The following is an 18134-nucleotide window of genomic DNA, read 5'->3' as shown; positions in this document are numbered from 1 at the left end:
AAATAGATCAGCTCTGAAAAGATCTGATGTGATTGGTCAAAATACCAACTAGTGGAAAACCAATCCGAATTAGGCAACCTAAGTATCCCAACTTGCACCCTGTGGGTCCTGGTCAAAAGTAGTGTGAGGGATACTTAGGTTTTGGGTGTCATTTGGGAGGCAGACCTTGACTTAGGCAGGAAGAAAGAATGCCCCAAATATATCCAACAACCAAATGCATGAAGGTTTATATACAGTGCATTCGGAAAGTATTCAGACCCTTTGACATTTTCACCCCAAAAAACATGTTACAGCCTTATTGTAAAATTGATAAAAAATTATAATACTCTCATCTACATACGATACCCCATAATGACAAAGCAAAAACAGGTTATTAAAAATAAAAAACACATACATTTACATAACTATTCAGACCCTTTACTCACCTTGTGCACCTTGTGCTGGGAACATTAAAAGGCCACTTTAAAATGTGTCACAACACAATGCCACAGATGTTTTGAGAGACCGTGCAATTGGCGTACTGACTGCAGGAATGTCCACCAGAGCTGTTGCCAGAGAATTGAATGTTAATGTCTCTACTATAAGCTGCCTCCAACATTGTTATAGAGAATTTGGCAATATGTCCAACTGGCTTCACAACCACAGACCACGTATAACCACGCCAGCCCGGGACCTCCACATCCTGCGGGATCGTCCGGACAGCTGATGAAACTGAGGAGTATTTCTGTCTGTAAATAAAGCCATTTTGCGGGGAGAAACTAATGTTGATTAGCTGGGCCTGGCTGCCAAGTGGGTGGGCCGATGCCCTCCAAGGCCCACCCATGGCTGCATCACTGCCCAGTCATGTGAAATCCATAGATTAGGGCCTAATGAGTGGTGGCAGATAGCCTAGTGGTTAGAGCGTTGGGCCAGTAACCGAAAGGTTGCTGGATCGAATCCCGAGCTAACAAGGTAAAAATCAGTCTTTGTGCCCCTGAGCAAGGCAGTTAACCCAATGTTCCCCGGGCGCCGAAGACGTAGATGTTGATTACGGCAGCCCCCCACACCTCTCTGATTTCAGAGGGGTTGGGTTAAATGCAGAAGACACATTCAGTTGTACAACTTTCCCCTACTTAATTAATTTCAATTGACTTTTTAATTGTTGCATGTTGCATTTATTTTTGTTCAGTTCATATAAAAAATGCTTTTTTAGAAATCTAATTGTGTTTGAGTTTGTAGTCAATTTGATTGTTGCTTTCATACCCCTTGACTTATTCCACATTTTGTTGTGTTACAGCCAGAATTCAAAATTGATTAAATGTATTTTTTTCTCACCCATCTACACACAATACCCCATAATGATAAAGTGAAAACATGTTTTTAGACATTTTTGCAAATTGAAAATTAAATACAGAGATCTCATTTACATAAGTATTCACACCCCTGAGTCAATACATGTTAGAATCACCTTTGGCAGCGATTACTGCTATGAGTCTTTATGGGTAAGTCTCTAAGAGCTTTGCACACCTGGATTGTACAATACTTACACATTATTTTTTTTAATTCTTTAAGCTCTGTCAAGTTGGTTTCAAGTCTTGCCATAGATTTTCAAGCCGATTTAAGTCGAAACTGTAACTAGACCACTCAGGAAGTAATCTTGGTAAGCAACTCTAGTATTATTACTTGGCCTCTTGCTTTTGGAGTATTTGTCTCCCAGTGTCTTTAGGAAAGCAGACTTTACTAGGTTTTCATCTAGGATTTGGCTGTGCTTAGTTCTATTCTGTTTATTTTTATCCTTAACCCCCTTGCCGATGACAAGAATACTCATAACATGATGCAGCCCACCACAATGTTAGAAAATATGAAGAATGGTACTCAGTGAGGTGTTGTGTTGGATTTTCCCCAAACATAATCCCCCTTTGTTTTCAGGACATAAAGTTAATTTCTTTGGCAAATGTTTTACTGTTTTACTTTAGTGCCTTATTGCAACCAGGATGCATGTTTAAAAAAACATTTTTTCTGTACAAGCTTCCTTCTTTTCACTCTGTCATTTAAGTTAGTATTGTGGAGTAACTACAATGTTGTTGGTCCATCCTCCATTTTCTCCTATCACAGCCATTAAACTCTTAACTGTTTTAAAGTCACCATTGGCCTCATGGTGAAATCGTTGAGCCATTTCCTTCCTCTCCGGCAACTAAGTTAGGAATGGCGTCTGTATTTTAAGTAGCGATTGGGTGTATTGATACACCAGCCAAAGTGTAATTAACAACTTCGCCATGCTCAAAGAGATATTCAATGTCAGCTTTTTCCCCCCATCTACAGTACCAATAGGTGCCCTTCTTTGCCAGGCATTGGAAACCCTTCCTGATCTTTGTGTTTGAAATTCACTGCTCGACTGAGAGACTTGTGGGGTACAGAGAAATACTACTATTGCACACAGAGTGAGTCCGTGCAACTTATTATGTGACTTGCTAAGCAAATATTTACTCCTGAATTTATTGAGGCACAGTAGCAGTGTGTGGGTAAAATCAACGGGGAAGCCAAGCCAGGAATAAAAGCCATATTGCAACCTAATATGTTGTGATAATTGCGTTGTTTGCACTACAGTATAACCTGTTAGTTCATATGCCTTGACATCGTGATATATAGGCCTAAGGCCGAGACAATAAGAAGACAGTGGCAGAATTAATTCAACTACACCTTTGTTTCATCATAAAACATATTGCATGTCACAAACAGTGACATGACCTACAGCATGGTCAAGCAAGTTAATGTTTCCGACATCTTCGGACTACTAAACAACTATCGATTTAGAAACACGGAGAGTTACCGCAAGACACAAAGAAAACAAGTGCCTGCCTCCACTATTCCAGCACCATTTTAACTATAACATTTCAACATCATCTAATCAGCTATGCTTAGTCTAATACAGAGACTAAAAGATACCACAAACGATGTAGTCCAATCAACGTAAACAAAATACGATGTAGCTGTCCACGGTACTGATGTGTGCACATGTGCTTGCAAGTACAAAAATCATGTTGACTCATCCTACTTGTAGAGAAATGCCATCCTCCTCTTTCATGTTGCCTAAACGGTCTATGAATCTCATACAGTACACACTCTTAGTTTTTGTTGTCCTAGGCTACCTGGCTTAAATATGACAGGCCAGCTAGTTAACATTAAGCCTACTACATCTAGCTTCATGTTGAACTTCCATCCTCTGAGGCCAGGGGCACAATGTATGAATTTATCATTGAATCAGAATCGCCGTTATGATTATTGGCCAGTACGGAGTATTAAGTAAAACCTCAAGTCCAAACCCCTATCTCCATCAATGGCTAATTTAGGAAAGGGACGATTTTAGTTAGCAATCTAGGACAACAACGAGATGAAACAATTAAAGATTTTCTGTTAATGAAGTTTGGCTTCTGATGTGATGTGATTGGTGTGAAGCCAAATCCGAACTGGCTTCCCTTGACACTTTTTTTTTTTTAAATTTTTTTGGTGCACCAGGACCATTCACAGCTGAGGTCACTTAGCTCAACACTGATTGTCTATTATTGTAGTTTATTTTTTTAATCAAGGGAGGCCAAATGCTTGCTGGCTTCCCTTGCATTAGGTTCTACAGGCAGCAACAATGTCATACTCTTTTTGACCTGACAGCATCAAATATATGGGCTACACAGAGGGGCGCTGTTTCATTTGCTCTGTTGAGGCCACTGTTGAGGCTTGCCAATACAAATGGGTTGAATACTTATTGACTCAAGACATTTCAGCTTTTCATTTTTAATTAATTTCTAAAAATGTATGAAAACATAATTCCACTTTGACATTATGGGGTATTGTGTGTAGGCCAGTGGAAAAATATCACAATTGAATCAATTTAAAATTCAAGCAGTCAAGGAGTGTGAATACTTTCTAAAGGCTCAATTTTATTTATTTGTACTTTTTTTAAAACCTTTATGAATTTTGAGATTATTCTTGTCTAATAAATTGCTTGACAAATGTAATAAATTGTTATTATTATTATTAACTTCAATTATTCAATGTGTGGCCAAAAGTTTTGAGAATGACACAAATATTAATTTCCAAAGTTTGCTGCTTCAGTGTCTTCAAATATTTTTGTCAGATGTTACTATGGAATAGTGAACTATAATTACAAGCATTTCGTAAGTGTCAAAGGTTTTTATTGACAATTACATGAAGTTGATGCAAAGAGTCAACATTTGCAGTGTTGACCCTTCTTTTTCAAGACCTCTGCAATCCGCCCTGGCATGCTGTCAATTAACTTCTGGGCCACATCCTGACTGATGGCAGCCCATTCTTGCATAATCAATGCTTGGAGTTTGTCAGAATTTGTGGGTTTTTGTTTGTCCACCCGCCTCTTGAGGATTGACCACAAGTTCTCAATGGGATTAAGGTCTGGGGAGTTTCCTGGCCATGGACCCAAAATATCGATTAGTTATCACTTTTGCCTTATGGCAAGGTGCTCCATCATGCTGGAAAAGGCATTGTTCGTCACCAAACTGTTCCTGGATGGTTGGGAGAAGTTGCTCTTGGAGGATGTGTTGGTACCATTCTTTATTCATGGCTGTGTTCTTAGGCAAAATTGTGAGGGAGCCTACTCCCTTGGCTGAGAAGCAACCCCACACATGAATGGTCTCAGGATGCTTTACTGTTGGCATGACACAGGACTGATGGTAGCGCTCACCTTGTCTTCTCCGGAAAAGCTTTTCCGGATGCCCCAAACAATCGGAAAGGGGATTCGTCAGAGAAAATGACTTCACCCCAGTCCTCAGCAGTCCAATCCCTGTACCTTTTGCAGAATATCAGTTTGTCCCTGATGTTTTTCTTGGAGAGAAGTGGCTTCTTTGCTGCCCTTCCTGACACCAGGCCATCCTCCAAGTCTTCGCCTCACTGTGCGTGCAGATGCACTCACACCTGCCTGCTGCCCCGATCCCGCAGCTGAATCAACTTTAGGAGACGGTCGTGGTGCTTGCTGGACTTTCTTGGGCGCCCTGAAGCCTTCTTCACAACAATTGAACCGCTCTCCTTGAAGTTCTTGATGATCCGATAAATGGTTGATTTAGGTGCAATCTTACTGGCAGCAATATCCTTGCCTCTGAAGCCCTTTTTGTGCAAAGCAATGATGACGGCACGTGTTTCCTTGCAGGTAACCATGGTTGACAGAGGAAGAACAATTATTCCAAGCACCACCCTTCTTTGAAGCTTCCGGTCTGTTATTCGAACTCAATCAGCATGACAGAGTGATCTCCAGCCTTGTCCTCGTCAACACTCACACCTGTGTTAACGAGAGAATCACTGACATGATGTCAGCTGGTCCTTTTGTGGCAGGGCTGAAATGAAGTGGAAATGTTGTTTGGGGATTAAGTTCATTTGCATGGCAAAGAGGGACTTTGCAATTCATCTGATCACTCTTCATAACATTCTGGAGTATATGCAAATTGCCATACAAACTGACTTAATTCAGGAAGGGAAAGGCAACAAGAAAAAGAAGCAAAGGCAGGTAAAAAGCTAGTAAAGGGAGTGGAAAATAACAGCCAGCAAGAGAAATAGGCTCCTCAGAAAAAGGCAAAAAGAGTGTGAGGAAAAGGTGAGAACAGACAGAGGGGACTATGTTTAGAAGAAAAGAGACATGGTGAGGATAATGGTGACAGACAGCAGTGTGGTCCAGAGAATAGGTTTATACTGTACTGTAGTTCTACTGTATGTTTTCACCCTTAAAGTGTTTTTTTTTACCACAACCATGTTTACAAGTCATGTTCTTATTCAAACGTAATCATAACTCCAACTACAGGTTTATTCAGTGGCTGCTGCCTAAACTATTGAAAACCTTCCTACATACCCACCCCCCTTTTCTACCTAACAATTTACCTATCCATTTATTTACATACCCACCCTCTACCTACCTATCAATATCTCTACCTATCCACCTAACCATTCATCCATTTATTTACATATCCACCTTCTACCTACCTATCCATTTAAGTATTGTGTTTTGTCTGCTTATTTCTACATATGGGACATATTGTGATTGTTTCATATTCTGATTACAATTTCAAAGTTATATCATTAAGACAATCACAGTTCAATTGGGAAACACAAAAACAAAAGTCTACACAGAATGGTATTTATTGTGAAAGAATTTCAAATACTGGAGTTAAATTAGTTATGATAGTGTCACTCACGCACAGTGTGCTGCTTTCCAGGATTAATCGTGTGACATATGAACAGTGTATCTATTATGTCTCGAAGCTGTTCTCATTAGTTTCCCCTCGTGTTAGTAGTTTCCCCACTTCTAAGAACATTCAAAGGAGCTCTCCAATGTCAAAGGAGGTAAAAGCCAACATCTATGAGAATGGTTGGCACATGCTTTCAAAACAATACATTTGAAATGTGAGCAATGACTGTTGCCAGATGACATTCACCCAAGAAACCAAAAAGTGAACCTCTATTTTGAAATATAAAGTGCTGTGCTGGTAGTATGGTGAAAAGTCACACACTACTCGTGATCTCCCCTACCATATATTAGCTAGTAGTTGGGGGGAGAGGTAAGAGGTCAAGGGTTGACGGAGCAGAGGACAGGCGTAGACAGCTACTTCTCCCTATACTATAGGTCACGTGTCGGTCGCTGTGGAGCGAAGAGCATGCTTCTGCCGCCACATGTTGAACACCTACAGTAGGAAACACAGAAACAAACGCTCTAGCTGTTGTAGCGGGGCACTGCCACTGACCTGCTTCAACCACAGTGATGTTTGATATGCAGTAGCTGATGGATCAACCAGGTACAATCAGAGCCTGTCACAACTCTGCAAATAGAAGGCTCTAGGTAGAACGACAGGAGAACCAAAGAACTCTATACATTTAGAGATTTTAGTTACCATAAAAAAATTCAGATATTTGTTGTAATAACTATTAAAGGAGTAGTTCACTATTTTACAGCATGATGTTAGATGGTTTCTCACTCTGAAAGTAGTCTATGGGCCAGGAGAAACTGTAATCCATGGTTGTTTTCTTTAAACAGCCACAAAACTTCAGCCACCACAAGCTAACAATCAATGGAAGTGATGGGGGAATGTTCTTTATTTTTTTATGGCCAAATCACCTTTAAGTAACATCAAACCAAATATGGAGTTGATTTGAAGTGACTTCAGGTGATTTGGACATTCTTTTTTTAAACATGCTCACATGCCCCCAGCACTTCCATTGATTGTTAGCTTGTGGAGGATAAGGTTTGTTGACGTTTGTAATGGATGTTTAAAAGAACTGAACCATGGACTACTTTCAGGGTGAGGAACAAAGTTAACAAGATTTTAAATAGTGAACTACTCCTTTAACAAGAAAAAAAAAAGACCTTTGGTAAAGTTATAGGCTAACCAGGGAGATTTTAAATAATGCTGACTCCGGTATAATTATAGAATAAGAGAATGGCTAGTCCTCTATACAAAAACACATGGGAACTTGCTCTGTCTCACCTGCGCAATGAGGGCGTGGTCCAGTTGCGCAGCAAAGGTCTCAGACACCCGGGTTCTGATGCGTCTCTTCCTCCAAGTCAGCCACGCCCCCTGCTGCAGTCGGTCAGTGTGCTGCAGAGAGGAGTGGTCACACAAACAAACAAAGGAAACTGAATTACAATGCCTTACACACAGGTGTAAGGCAGGTGTAAGGCATTATATGCACTATAACATATGCAGTAAGCATTCATAACAGCTCATGACAACTTTAAATGCATAAATAATAACCATTAAGTGAAGCGAATACATTACAAAACAGGTGGCTCATTAAAAAGTGTCACTGTAACCTAAGGTGATTCCTAATAAGTCCACTTCTATAAGTGTCCCAATGTGCGGGACAGCACTTTGCTTTCTTACCAGGGTCGTGAGTAGGAGTGCAGCAGCGGTCTGGTCTCTCCAGCTGACCCACAACACCTGGGCGAGTCTCCTCCGAGCTCTTTTCAGCAGCACACATAAACGCCACCGCAGTAGACACTCCCTTTGGAAGTGAGAGAGAGAGGTGTTATCAAAGGTTCAATTATATTAATGATTTAATAAACATTAATTTACCTTGCTTACACCAACTACTTTTGTATACAGACTAAAAGTAACATTTGTCTCCATTCAGATACATATACACACAGCCATGAGACGTACCTCAGTCTAGCCTCCAACTGATTCTTCCTTTCAATGCGTCTGATGCCAATTCTGTTCACCCAACAGGCAAAGTACTTCTGTGAGAGGTGTAGAGATCGTCTTTTACACAACTGGACCTGATGCAGGTGGAAAACAAAGACAAATTGGACATTACCTACTTACCTGCTACACATCATAAAGGTGACAGCAGGTCATAGAAATAGGACTATTGATATTATATGCATCTCTGTGCAGTAGCATAACCATGCAAAGACAGAAGGGCTCAACCAGTGGTGGCTGGTGTCACTTTCATTTAGAGGACAGGCTCATAGGAATGGTTGGAATGGAATTAATGAAACCTTATCAAACACATGGTATACTGTCATTCATCAGCTTCCTCTGGACTTAACCCAATAATGACTGGTCTAATGAAAGAATCCAAATCACGTTATCAACTCCATTATGATTCTTCCCAAAAGATACCTCTTGGTGCCAGGTGTGGAGTGATGATCTCAGCAGACTCCTCCTCTGCCTGGATTTTGTTCTCTGGACCAGGTCACTTAAGAGATTATGGGACACGGTGCGCCTCCTCCAGACACAGAAAGCTGATTGGGTCTGGTGGGTGCGTAGCCGTGACTCTGTCGTCTGAAAAGTTGACCGGCTCTCCCTCACTACCCCTCGCCAGACCTGAAAAGACCTATACGGGACAAAAAAGACAGCATCGAGATTACCAATTGGGAAGTAAAGGTCTTGCCATGCCCATAATCAAAGAATCCAGGGGCAAGCAATGTGATGCCGTTTTACAACTTCAACTGTAATGGGACTAAAAAGTTACATATGACATTTGGCCACTTGGAGGACAATGGAAGCAGATTCAATAAATACTTATTATTAAAACTTCTTAGATGTTAAGTCCCCTAAAGAGGGGACTAGCGTGGTTCTACATGTTATATAAATCTGTCAGTCGATGGCACAGTCAATGACGTGGCACGCAACCATTGCTTGATGCATGCGACATCTAAGCAGGGGAAAGCGAACTCTGAAATCTGACACCACTTGAAGCTGGGATGTCCCGCCTACACTACCATTTCATTCAATCTTCCGACTGTCCATCAACTCCTGGCTGAATGCTACATCACAGCCACTGACAAAGCACACGCCTTCAAACCATTTGGGCTTTCACACCAAATTGTTTTGGAGCGGTTTTCCCCCTTCGTTCGGTTCGTTTGGACTGGTGTGAACACTATCCGCATTCGGGAGCGCACTAAACAATGCACCATGGTTCAATCATAATGGTGTGAACACATTCCCGACCAAACAGAGGAAAATAACCAGAGGTGTGCAGTAGGCCTATTAATGGTTGTTTGACTGCGAGCATTTGATGAAATGCAGGCAGTAGTCTACCATAACTTTATCTCTGAAACATTCAGTGAGTAGCAGTGCATTTATGAGCACATCCGATGCAGATTAGGTGAGATGGGGGCTATAACCCAGAGGTGTGGGCACGCGTCACATGACTTGGACTCAAGTCGGATTGTCACGGCCGTCAAATGAAGAGGACCAAAGCGCAGAGTGGTGAGCGTACATATTCCTTTTATAAAGGTGACGCGAACAAAAACAATAAACAATACAAAACAACCGTGAAGCTTAAGGGCTATGTGCCACAAACAAAGTTAACTTCCCACACTGAAAGGAGGGAAAGGGCTACCTAAGTATGGTTCCCAATCAGAGACAACGATAGACAGCTGTCCCTGATTGAGAACCATACCCGGCCAAAACATAGAAATACAAAATCATAGAAAACAAAAACATAGAATGCCCACCCCAAATCACACCCTGACCAAACCAAAATAGAGACGTAAAAAGGTCTCTCTAAGGTCAGGGCGTGACACCTATCTGGGTGATGTTTTTTCTCGCCTGAATGATCTGAATCTAGGATTACAGGGACTCTGCGCAACTATATTGAATGTGCGGGACAAAATTGAGGCTATGATTAAGAAGTTGGAGCTCTTTTCTATCTGCATTAAGAAGGACAACACACAGGTCTTTCCATCCTTGTATTATTATTTTGTGTGCAAATTAACTCTAGCTTATGGACAATGTCAAATGTGATATAGCAAAGCACCTGAGTGAGTTGGGTGCGCAATTACGCAGGTACTTTCCCGAAGCGGATGACACAAACAACTGGATTCCTTATCCCTTTCATGCCCTGCCTCCAGTCCACTTACCAATTTCTGAACAAGAGAGCCTCATCGAAACTGCAACAAGGGGTTCTGTGAAAATGTAATTTAATCAGAAGCCACTGCCGGATTTCTGGATTGGGCTGAGCTCAGAGTTTCTTGCCTTGGCAAATCGCGCTAAGACACTGATGACCTTTGCAACCACGTACCTATGTGAGAGTGGATTTTCGGCCCTCACTAGCATGAAAACTAAATACAGGTACAGACTGTGTGTGGAAAATTATTTAAGACAGACTCTCTCCAATACAACCCAACATTGCAGAGTTATGTGCATCCTTTCAAGCACACCCTTCCCATTAACCAGTGGTGAGTTATTCACAATTTTCGATGAACAAATAAGGTTTTATATGTAAGATGGCTAAATAAAGAGCAAAATGATTGATTATTATTATTATTATTTGTGCCCTGGTCCTATAAGAGCTCTGTCACTTCCCTCGAGCCGGGTTGTGACAAAAACTCACACTCATTCTTATGTTTAATAAATGTATCGTATAGTGTGTGTGTGGCAGGCTTACAATGATTGCAAAAAACAACATTTTCAGAGTGCGCTGACCCTGGTGCTAGAGGGGGTACGCAGCTGGAGGTTGAATGTTTGAAGGGGTACAGGACTATAAAAAGTTTTGGAACCACTGCTGTAGTGTGTGAGAATACTGTTCATTGACTACAGTTCAACATTCAACACCATAGTGCCCTCCAAGCTTATCACTAAGCTCAGGAACCTCGGACTGTACACCTCTCTCTGCAACTGGATCCTGGACTTCCTGACAAAACAATGGAAATAGACAAACACAAGGACAAAGTCCCACTTTTGTAGACTTTCATTTCAAGTAAATTAGACCAACTTTTATGCCTGTGCGCAGCGCTTCTAAAAATGAATCTTTCACTCAGCTCTTCATGTGCGCACAGCACCAAGCCAGGCAGAGGTGGGATAGGTCATAGGATTTGTAGTTATTTTACTTTGTGCGATTAATTTACCAGCTATGAAACAAAATGACAGAAATACTTTGAAAACAGCTACTGAAGCATTTATTTTACTCGAAATGTGATCATACTTTACTATTTTTATTCACAAATGCGAGTGAAATGCTCGCACTGTGGAGCCCTGACCACCTGCCAACATGGCTGATGAAATAGACAATACCCGCCAATGCTAAAATCTACCTGCATTTGGCAGATGTTAATTTTAGGCACTGTTGAGACCGACTATAGGGAGGAGGTCAGTGACCTGGCAGTGTGGTGCCAGGACAACAACCTCTCCCTCAACGACAGGAGCTGATCGTGAACTACAGGAAACGGAAGGCCAAGCACGCCCCCATCCACATGAACGGGGCTGTAGTGGAGCGGGTGGAGAACTTCAAGTTCCTTGGTGTCCACATCACTAAGGAATTATCATGAGAGCATCTTGACTGGCTGCATCACTGCTTGGCATCCGATACATTTTAGTCATCTAGTAGACGCTCTGAACTTGTTCTAAACCCACTGCCCGCAAATCGTCATTACATTTCTTGGGATTATGCAGAATTACTAGTTATTGTTTATGGCCCTCATGATAAATAATTACTTTTGGGATTACATTTCAAATGACATTTTAGTTGGAATTTTTCAAAAAATGTTGCATACAAAGTGGGATTGAAATGGATTTAGTTGTGATTTTATTTGTCCTTGATCTATACAAAATATCCCATAATGTCAAAGTGATAAGAAAAATCCTAAAATGTTAACAAATTAAATAACTAAAACAGTTGTTGCAAAAGTATTCACCCCTTTTGTTTTGGTAAACCTAAATTAGTTCAGGTGTACAATTTGGCTTAAAAAATCACATATTAAGTTACATGGACTAAATCTGTGTGAAATAATAGAGGTTGACATGATTTTTTTAATGACTATCCCTTCCTCTGTCCCCCATACATACATACCATAAGGTCCCAAAGTCAAGTACTGAATTTCAAGCACAGATTTTACTACAAAGACCAGGGAGCTTTTCAAATCAGACATGGAATATATCTTTAAGCATGGTCAAGTTAATAATTATGCTGTGGATGATGTATTAAACCACCCAGACACAACAAAGATACAGTCATTCTGAACTGAGCTGCAGGACAGGAAAGAAACTGCTCAGGGATGTCACCATGAGGCCATTGGTGATTTAAAACAGCTACAGAGTTCAACGGCTGTGATGGGAGAAAACTGATGATGGATCAACAACATTGTTGTTACTCCACAATAATGACCTAAATGACGGAGTGAAAATAACACAAATACACAAACGGAAAATATCCCAAAACATGGCAAATTAATAAACTTTTGGGCCTAAATCCATTATGTTTGGGGCAAATCCAATACAATATCTCTGAGTACCTGCCTCCTTACTTTTAAGCATGGTGGTGGCTACATCATGGTATGAGTATGCTTAACCTCGGCAAGGACTGGAGTTTTTCAGGATAAAAAGAAACGGGATGCAGCTAAGCACAGGCAAAATCCTAGAGGAAAACCTGCTTCAGTCTGCTTTACACCAGAATCTGGGAGAGGAATTAACCTTTCAGCAGGACAAAAACCCAAGACCAAATCTACACGAGTTGCTTACCAAGAAGACAGTGAATGTTCCTGAGTGACCAAGTTACACTTTTGACTTAAATCTGCTTAAAAATCTATGGCAAGACTTGAAAATTGCAGTCTAGCCATGACCCCAACACCTTGACAGAGCTTGAAGACTTTTGCAAATACTAAATGGGCAAATATTGCGCAATCCAGGTGTGTAAAGCTATTACATTTACATTTGAGTCATTTGGCAAACGCACTTATCCAGAGCGACTTACAAGAGCAATTAGGGTTAAATACCTTGCTCAAGGGCATATCGGCAAATGTTTCACCTAATCAACTCAGGGATTCAAACCAGCGACCTTTCGATTACTGGCCCAACACTTAACCACTAGGCTACCTGCCTGAAACTTACCCAAGAAAACTCACAGCTGTAATCTGCTAAAGGTGTTTCTAACCTGTATTGACTCGGGGGTGAATACTTGTTATATTTTTCATTAATTGTTATTTTTTTCTATTTTTGAATTTCTTCTACTTTGACATTACAGAATATTTTGTGTAATTCATTGACAAAAAAATCTAAATTTAATTAAATCCCCAAAATCCAAGTGGGGTGAATACTTAAAACCAACAGCCTACCTGCGCATTAGTTGAGCCCGGCCCAGCCGTGAGGCCTCTTGGTGGCGATGGTGGACTCTGAGCCACAGTTGGAAGGCTCTGGTCACTCTGCGACCCTCCAGCCACAGCCACACTGCCTCCTCCATCTGCCTCTGGCATCTAGACTCTGACCAACACAAACAGGCCGTGTGTGGGTGGGGACCTGGGAGCGCTTCAGCACAAAATGGCTGCCATACTTCACCCATGTGAATGCGACACATTGAAATATGGCAGCATTTCTACATCCATTCCTTGGTTGCACACCCGGATGTGGACCTTTTTATTTCAGCCCTGCATTAGCACACCCAAACGCCTAACTAATTCATCAATAACCAAGCTGATTCCCTTGAATCAGGTTTGCTAGTGCAGGTTAGAACAAAAATGTATACATCCTGGGGATCATCAGAAATGGATTGAGAAACGCTGAAATATGGAACCTTATAGCCACTTGGCTCTCAAACAAAGGCAACATATTAAACAGTCCCTCTGTTCAACGTGTTAGAGAATGATACATTACAAATCATGTCGCTACCTTTGGTCCACTTCCACCAGCATAGCAGAACTTCACGTGCCCCTCTCCTCTCTCTCTGTACACACAGTATAGTGACTGCTCTGGATGTGCGTGTCCTCTCCCTCCAGTGATCAAAACACTAAAACAAACACACACTGGCTACTTACTGATGGGAAAGCACAATACAGATTGAATGAGTCTTGTTAGGTTGACACCAAAGTCATTTTGATTTTGATTCATGAAGATGTCACCTTCCTTTAGTTCCTGCTAAATATGTGAATACGACTCTGTCCAGAAACAACCTCTACCCCTGCCTATCCAGTGAGAAGTTGTTTGAAATTGAAAGAATTTGATTAGGATTAGAAATATAGTAGTATTGTAAATTCTTTCCTAGCTCCTTTTTCTCGGATTGGCTTGGTGTGGCTGGTTGTTTTCGCCCATAGAAATAGAATGCAAATCATTGATATTGAATTATTTGACAATCATCTAATTCTATGTTTTTCAGCAGTCCTCTCAAATGTGCATGTGCAAAAAGGGTTAAACCCTTAGGGTTGTGTCTAGATGGGACCTGTGTGTATAAAGGGAAGGGATGCTGCACCTGACGTATTGTCCCTCTGTTGAAGTGTTTGAGCACTATGCACCCTCTAGTGGCTGTTCTCCAGTGGTTCATGGTGACAGCAGTGAGTTTGAAGTGTATGTGTTTCAGTCTCTGCTCCAGGACCTTCAGTCTGTTTCGAGCCTGCTCCAGCTCACTCCTCCAGTGGGTAAAACACAGGGCCACCAGCCTCCTGGCTCTGCCAAGATGGAACCTGGCACCTTTGTGCCTACGTGCTAGGGCAGGGCCGGTGTAGGCTTGCCAGCTCTGGAAAACCCTGCGTGGGAGAGAGAGAAGTGAAAAGAGGTGAGAATAAATCTGAATGCTACACATAATTACTTGTCCAATCCACTCAAAAGTTATTGGAGGAATGTCCCTTTGTGAAATATAGTACATGGAATTCTGAGAAAAATCAAGTAGCAAACTGGTACTGCAAATGCATGGCACACTGCTTTGTTATTGTCGGGCAAATGTTCCTTTTCATATTCAAGAACGAACGATTAGTTACATTTTCTCTGACCCTTGCTCCGGCCAAACGCTATGCCACGCCCACGGACTTTAGTTTAGTCTCCGCAATGAGTCTGGAACTGAGTACCTACCTGACGATTTCTAGAACGCAAACACATTCTAACCATTCTGATTGGTCCCAGAAACCGATGGGTTGGGCCAGAGCCAGAACACACTTGGGTATAGCATCATTGGCTTTGATACATTCATTCTCTAACACGTTGAACAGAGGGACTGTTTAATATGTGATGTTGCCATTGTTTGAGAACCAAGTGGCTATAATGTTCCATTGTTTTGCACAACACCCCTCATTTTGACGTCAACACAAACGACTTCAACAATGGCTTTCTCAGACTGAAATATGTAGCGAACATAGAGCAGTGGAAGAATTCAGTTTGAGTCAGGCAACACAGCAACACAGCACACACATTTCTCCATCATCACACCTCTTGCACAGAGTCTGGTTGTGGAATACCAAACTGGTCAGTGAGGACTGATGGGCTGTGATCCAGTAGTAGAACCTCTCTGTGACGTCTCTCCTCTGTCTCTGCTGAAGGAGCTCCATCGCCCTCTCCTGGTCATCCACGCTCTGTTTGGCGCGCCGCGCCCACTCCCTACCCAGCACCCTCGCCCGCTGCCACCTAGGGAGCACAACATGGACGTCAATATGATTATATGACATGAAGCAGCCAATCATGAAAAAGTATTTAACACTATGTAGTCAACCGTTTTTTGCTTAGAGCTTCGTATTGGTTGATTCTGATACTTTTCAAGTCGGAATATGAAAGGTGCGCTAACAGCTCAAACTGAGTCTTCCTGCTACAAATTAGTATGTTGGATGTTCAAATTGTATTATACAGTGTATGGTACATTAGTTATCTTCTGCACCTTAAAACAGAATTTATTTGTCTACTTATTTGATATACTTAATACCTGTCTCTCCGTCTGTGCAGTGCCCATCTCCACCGGGTGAAGGAATACCAGGTCAGACAGGTGACGCGGTGGCTGGCTGCCTTGCTTTCGAGTGCCCTCTGTCTCCAGTGGCGTGCTGCTGCCCTGGCTAAGCTCTGCTGGTAGAGCAAACGCTCCTTCCAGGAAGTAAAAGCCGCAAGCAGAGTTCTTCTGTGCCTCTGCGTCTTCATGGCTATGATGGCACTCTGCTCTCTGGCGCTGCGTTGGGCCTGGGCGTGCCATTGCTGCAGTAGTCTGAGTAGAAGACCGAAACAACTGGAAAATGTAAGGCATGGAAATTTTTCCACCAAAGAAAGGAAATAACACTCAGAAATGAAGTAGAGATGAATGACGTCACGGTGGCCCTAGATGTGCCATCTAGACCCCAGTCCCCCATGAAATAAAACCATATATAGATTCTACAGACCCTACCGAGTACTTCTAACGCCACTTTTACCTCGGCACAAATAATCGTTTTCTCTAGAAACCAATATGTAATTCAAATACAGTGTATTGCATTGAGGCCAATTGAATGGGCCAGCAACACTCCGTATTCCTCAGTCCCCATGAAATGACACCAGATATACACTGTGGCCAGTTTATTAGGTACACCCATCTGCAAAGCCTCAGTTAAAATTTGCATTTGTTTTTCTGCGCTGAGCTTCCTATTAGTTGATTCTGATACTTTCCAAGTGGGAAACGTGGACCTGATCTTTCTACAATCTTTCTACAATACAAAAATTTCTGAGTTGTCTTGAACATGGCATGAGAGCTTACCCGTTCATCTGTGGTTTCACTTTAGGCAATGACAAGCAAAAGCAAGAGAGATTGTGCAGTAGCTGGCTGCAAGGCAGCAAATGTTTCTTTGCACTTCCAACTGAACAATCATTGCGTCTGATATGGCTTTGAGTTATTTGTAAAAGGGCTGTGCAGAGGCTCGAAATTACACTTTGAAATTGTGATAACGCTCTAATTTGTGTAAGAGCTGTTTAAAGAAATAAAAATAAACGGCTGGAATTTCTGCTCGTTTTGGGTGGGTCGAGTTTTGGCCCAGACCATTATGTACTAATCTGATCTGATTATAATAGACCAATGACAGTTCATATTTTATTTGCATATCCTCCCACAGCAGCTGCTGGTCCTGCCCATTGAAGTATATAAATCACACTGGTCAAAAGGATAATTTTGTGCCACAAACTAGCAGACAACCTCCAACTCCCGCACTCAATCAGAAATATCATCCCAAGCTTCCTCCAAAACAGCCAAGTTTCCACAGCCACCATTCACCCCAAAAGCTGGAGTCCCTCAAGGTTCAGTCCTCAGCCCACTTCTATGAAACATCTACATCTCAGGCATTTACTACCCCCCCACTTCACCCTACGTCGGACAGGAATCACAATTTGCTGACGACTTCTGCTACTGAACCAGCTCCAAATGTCCACAACAACTAGCTTCCACAAAACACATCAAGTGCTTACAATTTTTTTTTTTAAAGTGGTCAAACTTGTGGCGAGTGAAACTAAACACTGAAAAAGAAACAGTGCATCTTAATTAACCAGAAACGCAAACCTAAAACCAAAGAAACCCAAGAAATGGAAAAAGATGCCAAGTTCCTGGGGTTAACATTTCTAAGAAACATGTTATGGAGGACCCATATTGAGAACCGAAGGAGGATCAATCGCTTAAAAGCACTTTGTGAAAGGAAACACAGAGCAGCACCTGAAACCATTTAAAAAGTTTACACCAGTTAGATCAGATCAATCCTTGAATATGTCCCTGCCTGGATTACAACTTCCACACATCAAATGAACAGACTACAAAGAATACAGAACAAAGCAATAAAACTGCCATTCAGAAAACCATGCTTCATCAACATTCAAAATGTCCACCACATATCTGGAGTCAAGACCATGACAGAAAGACAGGAAATATTATGACAGAAATACCTGAACAGAGCAATCCACAACCCAAGCACAATGGGCCACAGAAACACTATCAACCAC

At 41.7% G+C, this 18134-nt stretch overlaps 1 protein-coding gene across 1 annotated transcript; it reads right to left on the bottom strand.

Moving 5' to 3' along the window:
* Positions 1-6119: 6119 nt before the first annotated feature.
* On the bottom strand, positions 6120-16916 carry LOC139543219 (uncharacterized). The gene is made up of 11 exons (XM_071349479.1): positions 16909-16916; positions 16162-16386; positions 15627-15821; positions 14677-14950; positions 14100-14217; positions 13550-13694; positions 8616-8829; positions 8154-8269; positions 7875-7995; positions 7479-7589; positions 6120-6677 (listed from the first exon to the last, which is right to left on the bottom strand). The coding sequence occupies exons 1-11, from the start codon at positions 16914-16916 to the stop codon at positions 6621-6623; spliced, it is 1584 nt and encodes a 527-aa protein (XP_071205580.1). The 3' UTR covers positions 6120-6620.
* Positions 16917-18134: the final 1218 nt, after the last annotated feature.

Source organism: Salvelinus alpinus, chromosome 17, assembly GCF_045679555.1.
Source record: "Salvelinus alpinus chromosome 17, SLU_Salpinus.1, whole genome shotgun sequence".
Lineage (NCBI taxonomy): Eukaryota > Metazoa > Chordata > Actinopteri > Salmoniformes > Salmonidae > Salvelinus > Salvelinus alpinus.
Note: the sequence above shows the minus strand (reverse complement) of the source record. Positions and strands in the feature narration are given on the sequence as shown.

Excerpts from the sequence above, each read along its gene's own strand:
- LOC139543219 (XM_071349479.1), bottom strand. Across the intron at positions 13,695-14,099 it reads CTGGTGGAAGTGGACCAAAG|AGTCTAGATGCCAGAGGCAG; the intron begins GTAGCGACATGA and ends TGTGTTGGTCAG. Across the intron at positions 6,678-7,478 it reads ACCACGCCCTCATTGCGCAG|GTGTTCAACATGTGGCGGCA; the intron begins GTGAGACAGAGC and ends TTCCTACTGTAG.